The sequence below is a fragment of the Limanda limanda genome, chromosome 19 (assembly GCF_963576545.1).
Source record: "Limanda limanda chromosome 19, fLimLim1.1, whole genome shotgun sequence".
Lineage (NCBI taxonomy): Eukaryota > Metazoa > Chordata > Actinopteri > Pleuronectiformes > Pleuronectidae > Limanda > Limanda limanda.
In genome coordinates this window covers 4,548,277-4,573,327 of record NC_083654.1, presented here as the reverse complement: position 1 = coordinate 4,573,327, position 25,051 = coordinate 4,548,277, and the positions used below count along the sequence as shown (strand labels likewise).

Here is a 25,051-nt window from a genome sequence, read left to right as displayed (position 1 = left end):
ACGTGAGGCCTGAGCTTTACCTCGGGGAGAAAGTAAAGGAGGGGCGGGTTTGCTGCACAGGGGAGCGGGGGTACCTCGACACACCACGTCCTCCAGATGCCTGTCTCCATTCTGCTCTGCAGGGCCGGGGTGTGTCGGCTGGGGCCTCAAGGATCTGTTTTGCTGCTGGGCTTTGAGTGTCTGAGTGGAAGCAGAGGGGCACGGAGCAGCTTTTATCGGTCTCTGTCTCACACTTGACTTCCCCTTCCTTGTTGCATTCAGTGTCACATCCAGTTTACAGGAAGCAGGTTTGGCTTCTTGCTGGCCAAACTTAAGTTTCTGCCTCTGAGCCTCCTTCACCTCCTCTGGCAGCTCCAACGGGGCGAGCTTCAGGGGGCGTCTCACAGGCTGATTTTCAACCTCTCTCTCTAAGTCAGCCCTGGGTGTTTTGAGTAGCAACAAGTCCAACTGTGCGGTGCCCTCCTGGGTCACCGGAGAGGCCGTAAGCTGACCCCCTGGCTCCTTTCCGTGTTTGGCTGACAGATGGAGACCAGGTGTTTTTGAAACGCGGCCATTTTTAGCGGCCGGCCGGAGGTTTTGGCCATTCAGAAGCAACATGGTATTTTTAACCTGGATGGTCGACATTTCTTCTCGCTGGGGAGCCCCCTGAACAAAAGAGACATCAGCGACACATTTCAATCTTAGTAGTAAAATGATAATGTGGCTCCCTATTATACCTAGAATCCTTTAGCTCAGTACTTTTAAGCATTATACAGCACTTAACATCCAATTACTACAAGTGCAAATCACTCAGAGAGATAAATCATTTAATTATTCAATTAACTTTTTCAGTTTATGAAGTTCAACTGGTTTATTTTATCCCCTTTAACAGTCCAAATATATTCAGTTAATTGTCTTTTATAGTAATGAAAAACAGGAAGGTCAATTAACTAACTCATTATTGCAGCTCTAATTATTTATGACCAAAAGCCAATCAAAAGAGGAAAAAAGATTTGTGAATAGCTGTTACACAGGTTATTTAAGAGAATTATGTGTATTTAGAATCAAAGAGATGCTATTAAGACAAAACAAATAACAAGGCAAGAGGGATTTTTCATTTCCTCTTCCAACCAGTTGTTTTTATAAATAGTTCAATGTTAAAAGCATTAACAAAGGATTCATGTATCCATTAGTTCTAAATGAGGTCTCATTGGAAGGTTGCGCCAAAGCGTCTGTTTGGGACAGGGAAAACAGCAAAATGCAAATGCACCACTCTGAAGAAAATATCACAATATATATATACATATAAAGAGATATAGATATTTCATATTTCATACAATGTGTCACACAAACTTCTGTAGCATGTGGAATATCAAATTTTACTGCATATGACCCATAATATATATGAGCTTGAAACAGTTGAGTATGTGTTTGAACCCTGTGTACTAGAAGCATGTTCCGTCACTTTCACTGCACCTAATACCAACTGTCTGTTAATTACCAGTGAGCAACTGTCTAAATTGATACAGATGAAACAAGTGAAAAAAGAGCACAGTGATACTCACAGAATTTGCAAAAATCTCTTCCTTGATATTTGTGTGTAGAAGTTGTTGTCGACGATGTGTTTCTTGGTCCGTGCCACCTGGCCACAGGCAATGACATTGTAGTTGGGAAAGGTTTTAGCAGCCTTAATGTGATTAAGCAGATTAGGGTCACAGTGATCTCTGATGATCTCCTGCTCACAGGCAGCCAATATACACACTCATGGCCGACAGTGTTGACAAGAGTGTGTTTTCATTGTGCTCATCAGGACTCTGCATTTACACGAAATTAAATGAGTGGCGAATTGCTGCTTAAATAATAATGAAAGTTTAGATTAGGAAATTGAGTGTGCTTTACCGGCCACTAGATGGTGCCAGAGTCCTCTTTTGTGCATCAGCATTGGGAGAGCGTAATAGTGGCGTTAAATGGCAGCATCACCATCATCATCATCACCACCATCATCATCACCACCATCATCATCATCATGATCATGATCATCATCATCATCATCATCATCATCATCATCATCATCATCATCATCATCATCATCATCATCATCATCATCATCATCATCATCATCATCATCAGTAACACAGCCAGCTATTAAGCGGCTGGTAGCAACTGGACAGAGAATAATCTTCAAGTCCTTTACATTAGATCTTTTTAATCTTCTCTAAACCAAGTCATTTCATTATTATCATACATTAATTCCATATTATTATATCTTTATTATTCTCATCATATATTTAGTATTCTTGTATATTGCTGTATATTAATTTTGTAAATGCACATTTTATTATATTACTGTGAAAAGCCTTATTTTATTGTTATCCTGTCTTTTACTACTTAGCTACTTTGCTTTTTCCATATAATGTACAAATTGTAATAGAGCTCTCCTGAAGATGTTCAGATGATTTCACTGTTACGTTAAACACTTTGAATCTTGGATCTATTCAGTGTGTCCAATGCCGTTTCTTACAAACTTTTTTTGAAAGAAATATCAATTACAATATTTCTTAAACATCTGTATGTCCGTGGCTGTCAAAATCCCCCAATGGAGTCCCCACTTTTTTTCCTTCAGGCTTCAAATCCTTCTCAAGACACAATTTAAGAGGGATAATCTGTCTGAGCTGAAAATGAAAAACACATTATATACAGTCAAAGGTGACATTATTGTTACTATTATTATTGCATGAAGCGCAGTGATGTGATTAATCAAGGTAAAAGCCTTTGTATCACTATTTCACTAGAAAGCAGCTGCAGCGGCTGTGGCTCCACTATCTTCGCGATGTCCTTAAAATGATTCACATTTACTGAAGTTAAACCTTGATCAAATTCCCCTCTGAGTTCTGCCGGGTGCTGGTAATAGTATTTCAGAAAAAATATCTACAGAGGATAGATAAGACAAGGATGCAGTACGTGTGTTTGACTGTGTGTGTGTGTGTTTGTGTGTGTGTGTGTGTGTGTGTGTGTGTGTGTGTGTGTGTGTGTGTGTGTGTGTGTGTGTGTGTGTGTGTGTGTGTGTGTGTGTGTGTGTGTGTTTGTGTGTGTTTGTGTGGGTTGCCTGCAGGAATATCTGCAGATTTTAATCGCTTCACGACAGCAGCTTGTTTTAAATTTTGGCTCCATCGCTCCCATCGTCAGCCTCACTTATTGTGTTTTGAAGCAAACTGTCGTGGAGTTCTCCTGCGACGGATGAGACTCGTGTTAGCGTTCAACTTGTGCCTCCTGCAGGAGATTCATTTTTCACTCGTCAGACAGACTTCCCACCCCCGTCCCCCCAAAAAAGAGCAGCATGTCAGCACCTGCTCATTGCGATGCTCCATGATATCATTGGTAGGCTGGAGACGGTCCCACTGCAAAACAACTTGGCTCCGCTTACATGATCATTTAAGATGCAAAATTACAGGCTTGACGCCAAGAGAGGGCCTCAACGCCCCTCTGCCTCTGTTCTTATTGTGTTGTCCTCGGCGGTGCCTGACGTGCGCGGCTGACAGTATAATTACCGCGGTGTGGGAAGGGATAAGAGGAGATGCTGCTTGCTCATTCTCCCACTGAACATCCAGCTGCACTGCATGGGCCAGAGGAGAGGAAGGCGACTGGACGGCAGATCTGTTATCAGTCCAGCTTCTGCCAGAATTAGTGAGACGCTTTGACATCGCTCCCTGGAGACTCGTCCATGTTGGATCCGTATTCACATAGGTGTTATATGTCAAAATGTGTAATTACAGCTAATCACAAATAATTAAATCATCTGTGAATAAAATTTGTGTGAATAACATAAACAATTTCCACTTGTTGATTTTTTAACTCACTGTAAATGGCACTGTCAGTTTGACATTTCGAGAGATAAACGTTAAGAGCCACATGAGATGATTGATCCCACCTTCATACTCGTGATACTACAGACTGCTTTGTCTTAAAGGTTCCCAATTTGTTTCTGAGTCATCTTGTATCTTATTTGTTGAAACCCTCTTCACGTCCTGATAACCATGGATTAATAAAGTCGTAAAAAAATTGAAAACAACATGAGATGTAATTTGTCATTTTGTATTGAGGTTTAAAGATGTTGGTGAGCAGATTTACTTTTACATTCCGACAGTCATGTTGGTTTCTCCCCATTTCCAGACTCTGTGCTCAGCTACTCTCTGTAGCTTCAGAGAGTGAAAGAGAAGAATCACACCTTTCTTGGCGAGAAAGCAAATAAGCACATTTCCTAAAATTATATTGAAACGATTCCTTTAACATTCAGACTAATGGAAATAGAGTGAAAAATAAATAAGCAAAAGAAGCAAAGTTTATTCTCTTTTTTTCCCTTGCAGCTAAGATTTTTCTGCTGTGATCTGATCCTTGCCTGAACGTCTGAATATTTGATTCCCGCTCGTAGGGTGTCTCTTTGTATGTTACAGCAGATGCTCGGGAAGGTCACACTCCTTTGGCTTGAAATGTTAAAAAGCCAAAATTCTCTAAACTTTTGTACAAAAAAATAGCAATCCTGGGGAAATTATTAGCTTTAGCTTTGTAAACGAAATATTCCCAGAGGTGCTTTTAATTCATTATCATTGTATGTGGGTAAAGTTGAACATGAATCAGTTCAGTTTGAGAAAGTGGCCCAAAGCGTTCTTCATTGAAACTGTTGTTTTAAATGAATATGTAATAATATAACTCCAGGCCTGAATTTGACTGTTTTTAAACTCAGTTTTTTGTGAATTGAATGAATTTCTCAGCGGCGCAGCATCTGATGTTTTAAGAAGGTACAAGCAGACAGGAGGGGATTTGGAAGGAGGCTCATCATTTTTATTCAAGTGTGTTATGGCTTCACCCAGGCTGTGGAACCCAGTGAGTCATCCACACCAAATCATGCACACACACGCACCAAAAACAAGAAACAAAAACTGAGAAAAATAAATCATACAAATGTAAAATGTTCATTTCACTCTGAACAATTCTTAACAATCTCTTCTCAGTGTGGAGAGAAGACCGGGGAGTGTACTGTACAGACATCAGTTTCAAAACTGTGACAGAAGACGTCAGTGGGTTCAACATGACCATCAAACCATATGGATGCCAACGAGATGGGATACAATCTCCTGAAAGGACTATGGTACACGGTATTTGTTCATCAGACCTACAGAAGAACCTATTGCAAAGGATATTTCACAAATGTATGGAACACAGTCTTTCTGCTTTATCATATTACGCAGAGAGTAGTGCAACTTGTGTCTCTTTGTCCCTGTCATAGGAAAACATGGCACTGTCAACAGAGAAAATGGCCTGCGCATACTGCCACATGCGGTAAATGGCGCCAAGAAGCCGAGCACGACTACGGCGCGTGCCGGACGCCAAAGACCGGCTAACAGCCAGCCAACAGCCAGCCAACAGCCGGCCTATAACCAGATCATCAGAATTCCGTTCACCTTTGAGTTGTTTGATGTCACACGGCAGAGATACATGAGAGAAAACACAACATCGCACTGTTTAGTCTGATGAGGGCCGTGGCATGTGTGTGAGTGTATGTATGTGTGTGTGTGTGTGTGTGTGTGTGTGTTGATGTAGCTATTTCTCCTCGCCATCTGTGCTATAGAGTAACATTCAGCAGAGGAGCATCACTACGACACGTGGCGACGATGGCAGACAGATCTGAGTAATGTGTGTACATGTGGGAGGGGGGATGCCAAAATAAAAATAAATCAGACGTGCAGCCCGTGAGGAGCAAATGAGTCCAGTTGTTTGCTGCTTCCTTTCGGTGGAGGATCCATTATGGCTGATACATTCCCCAAAAACGTTGCGTGGTAAGAGTTTGACTGTGAAGTGAATGAAAGGCAGACGACTTATCATCATCAGTGACACTCAATATATTAGATATTCTCTCAACCCTGTGGGTGCTTGATGAAGTGTTTGATGGATTGGTTGGTGACAACTTGAGTCCTATTTTCATACGTATGGCCACTATGATAATGTTGTAATCCCCGACGTAACAGCTGAGACCTGGGAACAGTGAGGCAAGATGATTGATGAAGACTTTCTGTTCTCTTCCACATAACTTTGACGAGCGTTATCAAAGGACAAGTGATACTATATTCTTAAATTCTTAATAAATCCCAAAGAAAGAACAAAACCAATCGCCTGTGATTCCCTGTTGGTGACACTCTGTTCCAGCTGAAGATAGAAATCTTTAAAGCCGCACTCGTCAATATTTCTGTGTAAACCCTGGCTCACATGACCATGTGTGATAAGATACCACTCACATTGTGAAATCCACAGATAATTACCACCTGAACATCTCCTCAGCTCTGTTTTGCTTTTTTAGTGTATATAGAATACTTGTTGTTCCTCTTGAGCTACTTGAGGGGGGGGTCCTGATATTCCACCACCGAATACACAATCATCACTCTTTCTGTCTTGGTCTTAACATTAGCCAGATGCTGATCTCCTTGGTGCTGATGTCCTTCTCCTGGGCGCACACGTGGTTAAACAGTTTGTTTGTAGGCCTTGTAGTTTTTGAACAGCAATGGAGCTCTGCAGCTCAGTGGTAATTTAAACCTACTCCAACACTTCAAACAAGACTTTTTAATCGTTCATTGTTGGTTTTGCTAGTTTCTTAGGATTTGACGGAATGTTTCCAGCCTTATTCTTTAACGTTGATGTTACTTTCCCAGATCTCAGCAATTGCCTCTATGAGCTCCGTACTGTTACTCATCAACAGGAAGGACGGACAAAACTATGAAAATAGAGGAACAAGGTTGTTTCAAACTGGAATTATCTTTCAAGTCATCATAGGATGAGAATGTCTTCAAAAGAAAGTGATTCAGTCTGCTGAGTGTGTACTTGGTCCTAGAAGGTAAATCAGATATCGATTTTCAATTGAATGTGTTTGTCGGGACTTAGATCTGTCAATACATTAACCACTTCTGCTCTCTTGTTACCTCTACAAGCTTCTGATGGCTAAAGCACAAACAGATCCGCAGCCATGGTATTTAAAATGTGCCCACTTCAACAGAAACACTGACTACTGTTTCTTCAAGGCACATATGCTAATGTGTAAAAATACATATGCATCTCAGCCATGAAAAGGCCATTTTATTCCAAAGGTTGTTATAAACATATTGTACAGGATATTTGTGATAAGCCGCTATAGTTCCGATAATGAAACAATGCTTTTCGGGCTTATCTTGGACTCCATGCCTGGTTACGTTCGTCTCGACTGAATAGCATCCATGGCATTTTACCATTTGCACAAACAGGGTGGCATTCAACTTGTGAGGCATGCTCAGCTATGCAGGAAATTAATAGCCCGTTAAAAACTAAGCTGCAAAGAATACTGAAGGTAATGCTTCTTTAAAGTCAAGGTCCAAAAATTTGTAGCAAGAATTGTTATCCTCCTGAAATATTGATTGATTCTTAAGAATAGAATTCACTAAGGGAATAAAAAATAGCTCCCAGCCCTGTGCTAACATAAAAAACTTCACCTTTCCTTCAGTCTTTACAAAGATACATATTTAAATATACATTTACAACTAAAAATGCATTTACAAATCATGTTGAGCACATAAATCCTGCTTAACTTAGGAGCTCTGGGGTAGTGAAAGGTTTCGACAGCAAACACTGGGCCAGCTGTGACAGAAAAGGCGGCTCTGGCTTTATAACAGGCCTATAATCAACGTAAATATCCAGAATTGCATCAAACATTTTGAAGCTACTGCGGCTCTCACAAATGATGCCAGCAGCCAAAGCACTGCCTCAGTGAGATGATGCATCTCAGTCGCATTTCTCAGAAAATCTCTACCATTTGGAAACAAGGATTTTGATATGTACATTGTATTGTTTGGCCGCTGCACTTGCACTTCTGGGAGTGTGTTTGATTCAGGAGTAAACCAGAAAGGAAAAAAATATATATATATATTCGTTCAAACCTGAGAACAAATATTATTGTACATTTTCTCTGAAAGGAAAATTAGAAAGTAGGCAACTAAAGTGTTTCCCTTTAGAAAACTGCTGGACTTTGGCAAAAGAAACAGCATATGTTGTATATCATTCGTTAAGACTATTTGCCATTAAAATATTTGTAAAGTTATGTTGAAATCATTTCCCCATTCATCACAAACAGTTCATGCACTTATCAGATCTTTCGGACATAATCAATCCCCCAAATCTTCCTCTGGTATTTTACAGACACCGAAAGGATCATACTGCTGTTATTAACTTTGAATAATGCTGTAACCTCACATGAACTCATACTCTTCAGATTGTTTCCGTAGTGATACGTTTAAGAGGTCGTGTTTTCCTAAGGGCTCCATGAGGAGCATCAAAGTCTGAGAAGTTGTCGGCTCAGATCGGCATGCCTCCTCGTCTCAGTCAACACTCCTGCTCTCAGTGAGATCTGACCCAGGGTCAGCTGCTATATGGACATACATCACGTACTCTGCATTGACTCTGAGGGATGATCACGCTTGTCCTCTGATTAACATTTACTCTGTTGTAAAGTCAGCTGGAAAAATGTGTGCGTGTGAAACTACGTCATACTGTTCAAAGTTTCTAATGCCTCAGTTTAAACTTCCTGTGATGATGTTCACTTTACTTGTAACAACTCAGCCTAAATCTCCAAAAAATGGTGTTTCCATACATCTAAACAGCAACAGCAAATATTTTTGTATGAATTGTAATCGCTGGCTGGATTACATTCGGAGGCAACAGATTGTTGTTGAATTAATGAAGCTCTACTTTTATTAATGGCGTAAGAATTGCCAGGAGGTGGCTGGGACCAAACACGCTGGAAGTCGGGGTACTGAGGAAGCTGCAGCACTCCCTCATGGTGAGGAGCTGTAACTGCAACTCAAAACAATTTACTGAACAAATCAATTTAAACAAAACTAATTTCATTTTCAAGATATACATTGTAGAGTAGATTAGTAGTAGCCCTAACATCCACCCGTAATTCGAGCCTTCAGTGTATTTTGGTGTAGCCTATGCAAAGCACACATGTAGTATACGTCGTATATAGTGGCGCAATCCGATAGGATCGCAGATTTTAGGGCTGGTAATAGATTGTTGAGCATCTCTAAATGATTGTAATGGCCTGCACAGTATTTAATAGCACAGCATTTTATAGACTTTCTCTCAGCACCCCCAACTCATGCTTACTTCCAGTATGCCTGGTTTGGGGGAACGGCAGATGGACAAACCAGGGACCTCCTCACATCCAGAGTCTGAAGTTAGGTTTAGGCAACAGAAACAGTGTGAGGTTAGCGTCAGGTCATGTTTTTTTGTCAAATATGATTAACCATGTTGTGTCTGAAGTCAGTGTGAACTTTTTCTGTGTTAAAACTAAATCTACCCCTAACCTTAACCAAATGCTGGCAGAGACCAAACGTAACCATAAAACATTTAATAAGGCTCGAGTAAATATTATTGTAGTGAAGATCAGAAATCTTGGACAGAAACAAGTATGTTTAACATCATGTAAATGTAAATGTCAATTAAACACATATCTTCATTTGAATTTAATTTGCTGCAGTAGACTTGTTGCAGAGAAACACACATTTTAGGAGACCTGGGAAAACAGGTAGACAAGGCCTGCTGTGGGGTTTTGGTTTCAATCTTTTCATCCAGCGTCTGCTGCAACTCACTCAATTTCTCCTGTGTTATATATCATTAGCAATGTGTTCTAGTTAGTTTAAGTGACTGTTAATAAAAACACTGGTATCGCTTCCTGTTTTACAGCAGTTATTCCCTTCTGGCTATTGAATACTGCTGCAAAACGGTGAATGTAAAGAGGAGCCTGTGGACTTAGATTTAACCGACTGAGTATGAACGTCATAGGAAAAAATTATATAACTGACAAATAATGGAGGGAAAGGGCAGATCTGCCTTTGGAAATGTTTTGACTCTTTTTGCAAAAGGCCATGGGCGAGGATGAAGCTTTTGTGGCCAGATCAGGTTTAGGGTTAGGGATGAATGTCAATGCCAGCAGAATGATCCTTTGAATCAAAGACAAACAACAGATGGCCATCAAACATCTGCTTTGAAAACAGACCAAAGAATGGCACAAAACAATGGCACACTTACTTAAATGACATCTAATGCACATGCTAATATTGGCAACAATAATTTGGCTTGATATGTGGCGAAACCATTGAAATATATGATTGCTTATAGAAAACAATACCTGATGCTTTAAGTCATTTTAAATTCTCTGTCTGCAGTGAGGCAATGGAGTCGTAAATAACGGTAAAAGTTTCTTCAAGTTAAGGTGAAACAAGCATACTTCCTTTTTGAAAAATAGCATTTCCCCAGTGTGCATTGTTTGGTATGAAACCAAAGTTAATATATCAATTTTGTACTGCAAATGTAACAAGGAGGGTCTTGTCGTTTGGGTCTGGTTTAAATGGAGCAATCTCATGAAAAAATAGAAATCCATGCTTCATGCTTTGCATCCCGTTGTTTCCACACTTGCTGTGTCCTTCATCTGATCCCAAGAATACTTTTTATTTTACTCGCAACCAAACAGGGAAAAAAGTGCTGAAATTAGATTTGGTAAGGAGCAGCATTGGAAATGTTTGACCTTGTGTATAAAACATGGAAACTCAGTGGTCCCATGTTTGTCAGGGTTCAGACAGATTTCCTTCTCCTCATGAGCTGGTGATTGTCTGTGAAGCTGTGAAGACCTGGAGAGACAGAGCTGATGGGCGAAGGGAAGAAGCTGTTTTTCAAGGTGCTGGGCGAGATCTCCTCGATCCTGTAGGAAACTGAGCGAAAGTACTGATTGGGGTTCAGCTGCGAGCTGAATGAGTTCTGATGGGAGAAGGCACAGCCCAGACCTCCCATCCCTCCCCCAGAGCTGCCAAAGTCATGTGAGTGATAGTGCATACAGGAGCAGACTGACTGCAAATCAGTCACCTCCGCCCGGTACGGCTCCCGCCGCTGCCGGCCACGCGGCATCGACTCGTCCTGGATGTGGATGATCATGCTGTTCCGGTTGCCTGCAAGCGAGGCCCGTTCCTCCGCATCCCTCCGCTCGTCCTCGCTGTTCATAGTCAGGAAGCGGAGCACGACCAGGTTGAGAAAGGCCCCAATGACCGTCAGGCCCACCAGGATGTACATGAAGCTAAAGGCCACATACAGCGGCTTCTTCTGGAGGGCCCGGTTCTTTTGGAGGGCCACGAAGTCTCCAAATCCTATAGTTGTTAATGTGATGAAGCAGTAATAGTAAGACTGGAAGAAGCTCCAGTCCTCGTAATGGGAGAAGGCAGCCGCTCCTATGCACAGTGTGCCAATGCAAGAGAAGAATCCCACGGTCACCATGTTCTCCATGGACACGTCGGTGATGCTCATGCCGCAGCACTTCTTGATGCGCTTCAGGAGGCACTTGACAAAAGTGTTCATCCTCTCACCCAGACTTTGGAACATGACAAGAGTCAACGGGATTCCCAGGACGGCATAAAACATGCAAAACGCCTTCCCTGCGTCCGTCCCCGGCGCTGCATGCCCATAACCTGAGGAGAGAGGAGACAGACACCAGAAATTAGTGAGAGAATAAATCTAGCAGCGAGTCATAGGTGATCCCCCACCCTCCGATCACCTTTTGTTTACAAACATGACCAAGCAAGAAATTTGTCTAAGAGTCTGCGAGTGCTGCCAAAATGGGGGCATTGAATATGTGCATGCCACAGAAATGTTTCTGCTCATTAATCTTATTTGGGCTCAAAGATTGTGGCTGAGAGGGGCGTCCAATTAGTCAGAAGTTTCCAGTGAGGTAGAAGAGTTCGGAGGAGGGAGTGGAAAGGAGTCATGGAGGAGCCAGTGAAGCTTTTAGCTTAATTAAACTTTATCTTTAGACCACAAGCTGCTGACTCACACACACACACACACACACACAGACCTTTCAAAATCAACCAGTGGGGACAACAATAGGATTCAAACACTATACAAGTTTTCAAATGTAATGATATAAAAGATGTTACGTGCTTTGCAGGCTATTTATAAAAAAATGACTTCAGAGATTTCATTATGAATGAGGCTGGTGCTGTTGAATATGCAGGGCTGAAAAAAAGTGTGTCTCACTGATTGTCTCTCCTCCACCACAGCCCATAACTGAGAGTATTAAACATGAAAATCAGGGCCAAGAGACTCCCACCATCAGCTGGCGTGTGTATCACTTCAACAAGTGCCTTCCAAATGGAGACACAGTATTTTCGGTACAGCTTGCAGCATTTTTCTTTAGACGCGTCTTGAGCAAGTTTTCTTTTTGTGCTTTCAAATATTGATTCTGCGTTTTCCCATCCGGCTTTCCACCCACTGAAGCACGTGTTTTCTTAAGAGCTTCTTGCTCTCGCAACCAGAGTACTTCTATATGTGCAATGTGTGTTATTGGCCCGAGGTCATCAGTGGAATTGAAAAAACATACTGTACTGGTACAGCAGTTAGTTTCACATTATCAAGGTTTTAAAGTCAGACGGAAACATTTGATGACTTTAATCTTTTTGATATTTGTTTAGAAAAGTGTCATTAGAATGGCACATATTTGAAGCAAATTTGATGTGTGTGTGTGTGTGTGTGTGTGTGTGTGTGTGTGTGTGTGTGTGTGTGTGTGTGTGTGTGTGTGTGTGTGTGTGTGTGTGTGTGTGTGTGTGTGTGTGTGTGTGTGTGTGTGTGTGTGTGTGTGTGTGTGTGTGTGTGTGTGTGTGTGTGTGTGTGTGTGTGTGTGTGTGTGTGTGTATTTCCAGCTCTTGGAGCAAAACACTTAACCTTTTCCTATTAATATTAATGTAAAAAGTTTTATCTACACATTCACAGATATGTTAACCTTATAACTAATATATCCTTTAACTGAATGAGGGCTTTTATTTGTATTCTTCAGTTTTAAAGATTAAAGCTAAGCAAACAGCTCCCCTGGCAGCCCCACCTGACCTGTGTGAGGAAAAACACTGCATTTTAACAGGGAAACTGCTTCATTCTGTTTATCAGTCTTAATTATCAGGCCCATTTGTTTTGGAGAGGTGGAGACCTCTGCGGATAATTAGGCTCCTGGCAAGGAGAAAGAAAAAACACACTCCTGAAGCCTGAAGCAATCCAAGCCTGAAAGTACAAGGACAATGAGAAGTAACAAATCCTGCAAATATTTATAACACAATGAAATACTGAAAGGGGATAAATGTTACATAAAAGGTTGAAGGTTAGGAAAATGACAACTGAACACAGTTAAACCATCTTCAATTGAGACTTTAAAAAAAGAATCCAGACTCCAAAGTGTTTAATGATAGAAAAACAACCTGTTTTAGAAGCAGCAGCTCTTTAGTATTCCAATCTTCACAATCTTAACATGTTGGACTGCACCTGCATGCATGTATAGTTTAACTGACATGTGTAATATGCAGGTTCATGGATGGACCCAGTGTATCGTCAGATGGCAAAGTTAAACACAAAAGTTCAGAGACATTTTAAACTCTAAGTTGCCCTTCATCATCTTATGAGGATGTGCAGTCATTGCAGTATTGTGTCTTCAGTCATTGTAAAATGAAGGCCAACATTTTTCAACCCAAACTATTAACAATAGCTGGCTGGACTCGAATGGGTAGTCAGCAGTTCTAAGCAGCTGTTGCTCATGGAAAGCTTTGAGACCTGCAGCTTTTATTCTTTATATTTCAAACAAACTCTGATTAACCCTCTGTACTATACCTGTTCAGCAGACAGACAAAATTATCAAATAGCTGGTAACATCGTGGAGCACTGAGCAGATAAAGAGATGAATATTTCCCCCTGGAGCATGTGGAGACAAAAATAAAGTGGAAGAGTGAATATGTTATGTGCATTCACAAGGTGCCAAGAAACACAAATTCAATCTCCTCCAGTTCCTTTAGCCACTGTAAACCGATGGCAGAGGCCTCACAATTAAAAAAGGAGGAAAGGTAAAAGATGTTAGGAGTTCTAATTTGGGCTGAAGCTCTCCAGAAACCCTGCTTTACTTTGGTCTGACTAAGCTTACATGATGCACCTGCAGAATGTGTCATTACACGGATGCTTTATAGTAGACTGGTAGATCCTATACAATAAAAACTAAATCAATGGGAACCAGCATGAAGATTAGTTCCCCTCATCAGCTTTGTTGAGATGATACCTCAGAGATAGCATTGGTATAAGGGTGGCTGCCTAATTCACTGTTAGATCAGTTGTAGAGATCTGACTCTGAAGCTACTGTAATTCCAACAGAGCAAATGGAAGTGGAAGAACAATCCAGCTCTTATCGCCACGGTCTCCAGTTGATGCCTGTAGCTGTCAGACACCATGGCAACAATATTTGTCTTGCTTGCACCCCCCAAACAACGGTTCCCTTTAATCCCCCCAAATAGAAGATAAGGACTATCATCCAGAATTATAAAGTAGTATGGTGCAGAATCATCGTCTACTGGCATTGATAAGGCTCAGAATGTCCCATCAAAATTGTTCTGATATTCCTGAAATTCTGACACGCAAACTTTTAATTTAAAGGTTTGTGCCATGTATTTAAAACCACAAGGACAGTTGTCTTAGAGGGTTGGGTTGAGGAAAGGTTAGAGTCAGACTGATTAAGGCCATAGACACAAGAGCAGCCAGGAGTTCTCGTCTACAGTATATTTAAAAAGGTATATTTTTCTACCTATTTTTCTTCATTCGTTTCCATTGAAGTATTCACAAGTGCCTTTAACTTTTTTTGATCTAAGGTCATACCATCTTTTTATTTTATTTTATTATTTTGCATATATATATTTGTATTATTTTATTCCCTTGTATAATTGTTTCAGTATTTTTTATTTAATCTTTCTTTTGCTTTTTAACACATTTTTAAATTGTGCTTTTTGATTTTACATGGATTTCTTTTTATATTCTCATTGTTTTTTTAATTTCCCTGTTTGCCCTTGAATCTATCTATTTGTATGGAGCTCAGTGCAGGAAACTGCTGGATGAGCCGCAGGTCAGCAGCAGCTGACTGGGCTGCTGCTGGTGCGTGCCGACTGCAGATGAGCTGATTGAATTCTTTGAACAATGAGCAGCGATGTGAACATCACTTGCACGCAGAGAAGTGAGTGGATCTGATCCACAACATTAATAATCTTATTAAAAATATAAAAAACACACACATCTTTTTCAATGAAACACTGGTAGGATATTAACAGTAAAATGCTTTGTGGAAAAAAGATAACAAAGCTATGAAGCAACTATCTAACGAGTGGCTTTATCTGGGTAGAAGATATGAGCAATTCATTGGGACTCTTCAGAGTCTACTAATCTAATTTACTTTGCATTCTGCCTATGAAAAATCAATTTAGATCAAAGTAAACATCATGTGCAAGAAGCAGTACAACATGCTTGTGGCTTCCCACAAGTGTTAGCAAATTACAATTACTGATTTGCATTCTGCACAGCCATCTGTCTTCCTTCACCCATGCTCAAAATTAGCAAATTAATTGATATTGATCCTTATTGCTCAAATTTGCTCTCGTGGAGTAATTAGGACATAATGAAATACAGTGGGGGCTGCGAGGAAATAAAAACTCTCATTTGATTTTAACGGCACTCCTCCGCAGATCATCTGTCAACGCTGTGTTTTACACTGGAAGACATCACACTGACTAACAACTGTTTCTGTTTGGACAAGCTATTTGAGGTTCCTGCACGACTACCTCGCTCTCCACAGCCTCTCCCTGCCGGGATGAAAACCGGAGTGTATTAGGTATCGATTGGACAGCGGGGTTGCCACACTTGTATGTGTTTCCTGTTAGGACTGCCATGCTTTTGTTGAAAGCTTATGACTGGACAGAAATAAGAAGTGGCATCTGGATATGTAACAGATAACACTAAGGAAGTCATGAAAGTAGTATATTACAGAGGAGAGAGAAAAAAATAATGAAATCAGTGATGAGGTATCAGCTTGAGCACAAACATTCATTAGTGTCCCTTACATTTCCAAGGCAATAAATACAGGATGATTAACTGGGATTTACAGGGGCTCTGGGAGACGACCTGCACACCTATGAACAGGATATGAACTCGTAAAAGCAATCATCTGTGACATTTTCATATCAAATAATGGCTACTGTTCCGTCATGGATCGGTTGACGAGTTATTTATGTTATGTTGCTTATTTCATAATGATTCCACAGGTTGGGATGCATTTCATGAGTAAGTGTGTGTATTCTCCTTTATAGAATCAAAAAAAAAAAAAAAAGTACTACATAGGCCTCGATAAGTCAAAGGGAAAAAGATAATGAATACTTAAACTGCACTCAGAGAGCAGTCCCCTTAAAAAACAATTTTAAATTCAATAGACCCATAATTTTATTTGGGTATACACCAAATTGCACACACACTAAATACCAGTGCCCTTAACATGTCAAATTTTCAAAATTCATAAATTTTTCTTTAAAAAATCTACAGTAAATTGAAAAATGTCCTATCAGTCAATGTTAAAGTAAGCTAACTAACAAACACACAAACAAAAACAAAGAAACAAATGCAGATGAAATAATAATAAATATGATATCCTCCTTGACAGAGGTAATAATTTATATTTTTTTATTATAATTAAATATTTGCCTATATTTTTCCAAACCAGTCTCCTAAAGTATTTCTGTTAAGTCGTTAATGGGATGTTTGGTTTTTCTGCAGCAGCGCGGCACAGTGTAATCTGTTTGTCCTCTTATAATGACTATATTATGTGCTGTTGTCTTGGGAACAGACATATTTGCTCTGCAACACAGACAGCTCTGCCACGCACAGGTGCCTTTGTGCTCATGTGTGCACAGGTGAAGGTGCGTGTCTGTGCACAGCACAATGTGTAGCGCTGTCGAAACAGACTCACGCTCAAATATTACATTAAAAGTCACATGTTGGAAAATGGTAGGTTGCGCTCTCTTTAATTCAATTCAATTCAATTTCATTTGAATTGCGCCAAAACATAATAAACATTATCGCAAAGCATTTTACAAAGAAGGTCAAGACCTTAAAACTGTATAGAGAAAGTTCAAACAGTTCCCACAATGTGCAAGCATGTTGGCAACTGTGGAGAGATAAAACTCAGGGCATCCATGCAGGCATGCAGAGAGGAGTGAAGACGGATAAGACCATGGGACGTGTACTCCTTTCAATCTATGCTCTCCCACAAGCTTTAGTGGGAAAACTTTGTTTGTGAAAGCACACCACTTATCATCAGAAGGCAGCAAGATGTGTGTCAGTAACACAAAAACACAATCAGTTCATTAAGTTGCTGTAAATTGCAAATCAGATTTTTTGAAGCGCAAAAGGAATGTTTGAAAATGTTGCTTTCAGGACAACTGACATGAAATGATTACAGAAATAGCAGCTAAAAATAATTTACAGTACTCAACGGCATTGTTCCAAAAGCCCCACTTTTGAAGTGGAATTAAACAGAATCTGTCGACCATCTGATAAAGATGAAGCATGAATAAATATAATGAGATAATAAACATGTGAACTCGTGTGAATGTAAACCTAAAAGATGATAATTTGAGTTTAACATAGGGCAGCAGTTTTCGGTATCAGTGCACATCTGTTGAGTCACTCTCCAAATGTTTGAACAAACCAGAGTGGGAAGTGTGATAACATCTCTGCACAAAGGTGCCGCCTGAAAATAGTTCTAGTGTCATTTGAAGTAGGAAGAGGTTTAAACTGTAGCTCAATAAACAGTCATATCATCACCTTTTTACGCAACCCAAGCTACTATCAAAAAGGCTCTATTTGAATCATCCAGGTGCACAGTGCACAGCACATGGTGCATTTAGGTTGTCTCCAAATCCAGTTTTGCTGGTTAGATGGAAAAAAACGGTTTGCAGCACCAGGGGCACGGTTCAAAATGGTTGTACTTATTCTCTTGGCTCATCATGTGTGTTGTAGGGGTCACATGCAATGAACTCAATAAGCACAGTGCACGTATGTTGTAACCTCGATAATGTGAACTGAAAATAACAGTGAATTACTGAGCCACTGACCTCAGACCAGGTTTTTAAGGGCAAAAATCACAGACTTCCACCGTCTAAAGAGCATGAACGTATGCCCAAAACATTTTGACAATACACTCAAAGGTGATTGTGATATTCAACTAGATATATGAAACTCTTTCATGCAGGTGACACTAAATTTCCAGACTGATCAAATTCGTCCCTCCAAGAGTATTCAAGACGTGTCACTGAAAACTTAAAATCCTCCAGCTGGCACCGGGAGAAAAGTCTCAAGTCACGAATCTGATTTTGAATCTACCCACTGGGGACCGTGAATGTCTGTACAATATATCATGGCCATCTATAAAACATGGGCTGAGATTTTCCGTCCGGAACAACGTGGTCCCCGAAGATGATTGTTGAAAGCCAAGGAGCAGAATAATAGACAGATACTACATCAAGATGTATATCACCACATCAAGAGACTGAAATAAATATAATCCTTCAAAGGAAATGCAAATGCATTTTCCAGCCATCTCAATTTATTAAATACATCACACCCCCTGTGTCTCTCCGCATATCCCATCCAAAGTGCCTCTAATGGTTTACACATTCATGAATATAGCAAGACAGCTTTCATCATAAACTGCATGACTCAACCTTTGTTTGTCTTCAATCCACTTTACTATGACTTATTTTGAATGTCTGCCGACACCCACAACGTGAGCTTCATATGTCCGCCTGAGCGAGTATGACTCATTGTTGCTCCAACTATAAATTGACACAGCTGGCAGCCTAAATTAAATTATTATACATTTCTATTATTATAGCATAAATATTAAAGAATGTTAGAAAAAATGATTTTTAATGATCCAATGAGGGTTTCATGAATTAACAAACTACACATACTGAGATTCTGAGATCCAGCAGACACTCAACGTTTATCCTTAAAGCAACTGAAATCTGCAAAGTACTCTTTTGTAATATTAAGTATTCATGATTGAATTAAGAGACGATCAAAGTAACCTTTGGAGAAACATTCTTGGAGGCTATTCGTGAAGAGTTTAGCAAAGTTAAACACAAGCGCATTGGTTTTAAAGGGGATTTGTTTTTGTGTATTGCTGAGGGCAAGACATAGATGAAGGCTGTGCTTGTATGAACCATTCAAGATGTAGTCTGTAAAATCAAAACAATGAGCTGAAAGGTGCTTAAAGGCTCAGTAAATCAAAATCTGATCAAATAAATCTATTTGTCTTTATGTCAGCAAGTTAAATCTACTTTTCTCTCTCTTCCTTTCACCTCGGCGAGTTGTCCGCACATTAATCCACTTCCTGTATACCTGTAGTTTCAAAATAAAAACCTCTGCAAAGTTGTGTAATTGAGAATAGACGATGCCACTGCAAACTATATATAGTGGAAACAAAGATGTAAGAAAATGTTTTTTACTATTCTTTTTTTAAACTAACAATAAATGCCATCAAAACTAGAAAGAGCTGCATCATATTTTTTCAATTGGAATGATAGCATACATTATTCATGTAGAACACAGTATGTACTATCCACAGCAGATTAGAATAGAAACATAGTTAATATCTGCCTAACACTTGATCCCCTTATCACATCGTTTTGTCATGAGAGTACGACAGAGTAATGGATACCTCAGTCTGTTTTTAATTTATTTTTACACACAGCTGGTTATATAACATGTATCATCCATTATTCATGACACTATCAAGGCAGTCCCTCATTAGTACCCACACACAGCCTGGGTAGTTACTCTACAAGTGTCAAGCAGTTGCTTAAACCAGCACCTTTTGCCTGTTTGATCCCCAGGTTAATCTGCCACGTATTGCTTCAGGTGCCCCGGTGGCATTAATAGCTGCAGGCCGTGGCATTTTAATGAAGGTCAAGAAGAGCAGGGAGCACAGAGGTGAGAACACCTTGTTCGGCTCTCGTCTGAGTCTCCACCACGTCACCGACAAGAGCTTAATGTGTCGGAGGAGCGGGAACACCATGGTTACCTTCTACAGACAGGGCACCTTTACTATCAGTGTTTTCTGAAACACTAAGTCTGCTCACAATTCTACTTTGTTATGGTGCCTTAATGGCTATGGCCTGTCCTCTCCGCTCTATTGTCAGGGAAAAAATGTCAAACATGATATTCTGCGTCAATGAAGAGGCAATTCCAGAGATATTAGAGATGTCTGCCTGCAGCTTAGAAAGATCACATTTACATTTTAAGCGTTTTGTCCAATGTTGTTATTCAGAGGACTTAAAATTAGAGCAGGATCCTGTGTGTGTGTTTCATCATCCAACAGTCTGACAAATGAATGTTTGTTATGAACAACTTTCTTAATACAAAAGTGACTCAAACTGCAGCTTTTCTATGTATTTCTAACAAGAAAATGTTACAGACATAAATCATATGTCTCAGGACGTCTTTCTTGTACTCAGCCAATTTTGAATAAACGCAAAAAAGGTACAGAACAGCATTTGCTTACTTTATTCCTTTGTCGTTTTGTGCTGGGCAGGTAATATAGAGTAGATTTATCTCTCTACTAAATCTACAATTTCTGCTGGGGCAGGGCAGCGTGCCTTCAGGCGAACTGAGTTGAACCTTCTTCTATATCTTTGGATAAATAACAGCATCGTTTTCATATGTTATATCATATGACATTCACAGGTGTCATGTGTGCTGAGCTCTATTATGGCAAAAACATTCATAGGATCACTTCCTGTTTTGCAATTTCTCTTAAAAAAAAGCACAACGCTCATTATGTTGCTGCGATGCTTTATATCAAACTAAATTACAATTGTTTTATTTGAAAAAGTTGGAACTTGGATCTGAAGATTGTGTCGACTGCTTAACAGACATCTGGAAAGTCGACATGTATTGTATTAATTCAGCATAAACATAAGCTGCACACTGTTTTCATTTTATGAAACACATTGACTATGAAATCTTCACTGCAGATAAACCAGGTAGGATGAACACAAAGTTTTCTAACTTCACTCTGCACCAAAGACTGTTCATAGAAAAGCTCTGCTCACAACATCCAGCACACAAACAATTACAAGTGACAGTTCATTGTGGAACTGTTTGACTCACTAATGACCTGGAATAATTTCGAAGTAGCTCCAGAGCATTAACACAAGATGAGAGAACAGAACATTCCAAACAGGCAGGTTGAGAAGGGACTCTCCAATTGTGGCAGCAACAGCTAATATTGTCCAAATCAGGTGCTGGGCAGGTAATGTACACTGGATTTATCACAAGAAAACAGCTGCAGCTGGAAACAGGATAGATGCAGCGAATGAACCACAACAATAAAGAATGTCAGGAGACACAGCAACAGTGAATGGAAAGATTGTAAATTGATTGTCCCAGGAGCTTCAGAGTTGAGTGATAATCAAATGTTCAAATAACGGTCAGATGAAGTCAAATAGAGAACAACAGTCAGTGGCACTAACTTTCCAGGCAGGTGCCATTTATTCTTGCATAAAAAATGAGGCCACAACATGACAATGATTAAAACAGCACCACTCAAGCGTCAAATTATCTAAAAAAAACAACCTCACTACTGTTTCTATTAATTTCATGTATTAATTTGAGGAAGGTCACAGTCTCTGCCTTTTGCTTTTATCAACCAACTTTCGAATCTGGCAAAGTATAGAAATATTTGACGCTTGTTGGTTTATCACTTATTTGGGGCATTTCTGCTCAGCAATTGAAAATGCAGTTACACGCAGGTAGATGGAAATGCAATCACATAAAACTATTTATGCATCTGTAAAATGTGGTTTGCTGTAATTATTTCAAGAAACCAATCTCGGCTCATGGCACCAGCTGACTGTAAACTGCAGTCTAACGTGCCCCACTCTTTACTGACCCAGCCACTTGTGTCATGTTGCTTCTACAGTTTCTACTTGGGACGATAATGACCTTAACAAAGGAGGTTGTGTTTTGAACCGTGTCCATTTGTTTGTTAGCAGGCGGGAATTTTTTTTTAATAATAAACATTGTGGGCCCTAATGTTTTTGCTGTCTTACGTCTTAAGCCTAATGTATCATGCTAATTTAAGGATATTTATGTTTATTATATAATATTTGATATACTTACGTAATTGTATTTTTAAGAACATAAAGAATTATATATAAAATTATATAAAATACACATATTTATATTAAAAAGCACACAATTGACTAAGAATACAGTATTAAACTATTAAACATTGATTTAAATAACAAAATACATACAAATTAATCTTGTGTGTTAATAATTTAATTAATTTAATTAATAATGACACTTCATGACTACGACCATACTAAAGGTATGCATCTCAAGCACCAGCAACAGACAGACTCCACAATTAGGGGGAAATTCAAAAGACTACATCATTTTGTACCAAACAGCTGCCGTGCTCCAGCTCACTTCATATTTACACGACTCCTGTCAGGGACACTACTCAAGGTCACAGGGTCACCAGCATCAGCAATTAAGCTTAAATAAGTACGAACAGATTCTGAACACGGAGGGTCATTGTGTTTTCGTGTGCCAGGACCAGCTGGATTAACAGATGAGTGGACCAATGCACAGTTCCAATAAACTCAGTCTGGAATTTGAGGTCCCTCACTTGTGTGTTTGCTCTGGAGGGCTCTATTTTTCTTGGGGACACAAGGTAGACGGATACAAAAAAAAAACAGAGTCTGAGAGACAAGCTGAGCAGCTGAATGTAGAAGCTGGTAATCCCCAATACAGCCTGTGGAGGTTTGATGCTTTAGCTCTGCAGAGAATTTGAGATTCCTTAAATCTTGGCGCAGAGCCAGTGTATGCTATAAATGTAATCCGTCTCATGAGTAAGACCTGCTACGTCTACCCCCGGTATCCTGTCAATGACACCTGCTTCTGATGACAGAGATCCATTTATTCCGTGAATGGTTGTAGTCTTGTTTTGTAATACAGGCTCGACTCGTGTGCGCTCCCTGATGAATCTGAGCTGCAGAGCAGGATTCAGCGGGAAGCGCGACAAATAGACCCCGAAGGCTGTAAAGAACAGAAGCCAACAGACACACGTCACTGAGATATGGGACACAGAGAAGGCACAAAGCAGGAAGAGTCATTGCAGAGTATGCTAATGAGAGAGAAGAACAGCAGAATGAGATGGGAAGGCAGAGCAGGAATCCGTCATCACAACCAGAGTCAGAGGTGTGTGCAGGAAGCAGAAAGTTAGAAAGAACAAGTATCATGAGCAGCCGTGACAGATAATCCTACGTAGAAAAAAAAAACACCTCATTGCCTCATAGCAGAGCATGACTGATGACCCAGACAACAGAATGAGAGGGATTCAAATTTAGTTAAATTGGTTTGGCACATAATTAATTTCAATCGGACATAGCATTGCTATTGTGCAATGGAGTATTAGGGCCAGTTAAAGGAGATTTCCTTAATAATGTCATAATGTTTCGGGAATAAAGTTGTAATATTGCAAAAAATGTATTCATACTATTCAACAATAATCAATATTCAATAATAAGAATAAGAATAAGAGAAAGGTCAAATTGTAATTTCATGACTTTATTCTTCCATACATTTAGTAACATTTCTTGTGTGGATTATTCATTTCAGTGAGAAACTAAATTAAAATATTTTGAGAATAAATTTATAATATTTAGATAATGAAGTCACATAAACGCAGGTAGATGGAAATGCAATCACATAAAACTATTTATGCGTCTGTAAAATATGGTTTGCTGTAATTATTTCAAGAAACCAATCTCGGCTCTTGGCACCAGCTGAATGTAAACTGCAGTCTAACGTGCCGCACGCTTTACTGACCCAGCCACGTGTAAGACTTCCTGAGAAATTACTTTTGTCATGTTGCTTCTACTGTTTCTACTTGTGACAATAATAACCTCAATCAAGGAGGCTGTGTTTTTACCCGTGTCCATTCGTTTGTTAGCTCGCAGGATAATGCAAAATTGTGTTCCGTCAATCATGAAACTTGTAGCCTAAGAAAAAATTGATTAATTGCATTGTGTTATCTGCTGATACACACAGCAGGTTTCTATCAGATATTGGTGGGCTGGTGAGTGTTGCTGGCGGTGCTTTGCAGATAATACACACTCAAACGGTTGTTGGTCTGATTTGATTCTTGAGCAGTGGAGAGATCATTCTTGGATGTCATAATGTACTTTGATCATATTATCTACAGTATTTCTATGATGCAGTGTAGTGAAACACTAGAGAAAGCATATTTGCTAGATAAATTATGAATATGATTTTGGAATGCGCTTGTCTTGTTTGCATTGCTTTGATTTCACTGTTTGGGTAAGTAACATATTTGTGCTGATATCGCAGCAGTGCATGACATTTCATACAGCATAGTACACAATAACCCTGTTACTCAATAGCTCCAGGGCCAGGTCAGCCTGAACCTGTCTGACTGACCAAATAAGACCATGACATTATAGCAAAGCGATTACCTGCAGGATAACCCAATCGTGATGGAGGGTGTGACCCCAATATCCATGGGATAGGATTTATATAAAAAAAGAACACAGGTTTTTGTAGAAAACACAATTCAGTCGTGATTTAAAGTGACTAAATTATTTAATGTGTATTTATTGTGTTTCGCTGCCCTCTCTGTCATGAGGACACAGCCAAGCTGCTGCAGGATCTCAAGCCACATGTGATTTTCTGTACCTGGTGTGATTTAAACCCAACTACTCCACAGACTCATGCTGTAGGATCAGGCGAGCAGATAAAAGTGATTCAAATACAGATTGTCATCCTCCATAACAGTGACTATTCTATCAAATGAGTTGAAAAGTACCCAGATTTGAAAAGGCTTGGTCATGACAACTGATCAGATATAAAGCATCTGAGGTGAACTACGAAATTGTAACCGTGCCGCCTACTAAGATTCACACCAGTCAGTCTCACACATGCTTCCACGAGGGGGGCCTACCTATCACCTGAAAACTACTAATCAACAGTGAGTCACCCAAAACTTTATCACATACTCATTGTAGCGCCGCTCCTCAATCTTCTGTTTTTCACATCAGCTTCCAGCACAATGCTGCCTGGGAGCAATTTCAGT

The 25,051-nt window shown here is 39.8% G+C and overlaps 1 protein-coding gene across 1 annotated transcript in view; it reads right to left on the bottom strand.

The window, feature by feature from the left end:
- Positions 1–10,629: 10,629 nt before the first annotated feature.
- The window catches only part of kcnk9 (potassium channel, subfamily K, member 9), a 36,541-nt gene continuing 22,119 nt past the window's right edge, over positions 10,630–25,051 (bottom strand). Inside the window, exon 2 of the mRNA XM_061093145.1 lies at positions 10,630–11,513. Within this exon, the coding sequence (XP_060949128.1) occupies positions 10,630–11,513 (884 nt within the window). The remainder of the gene's footprint in view (positions 11,514–25,051) is intronic.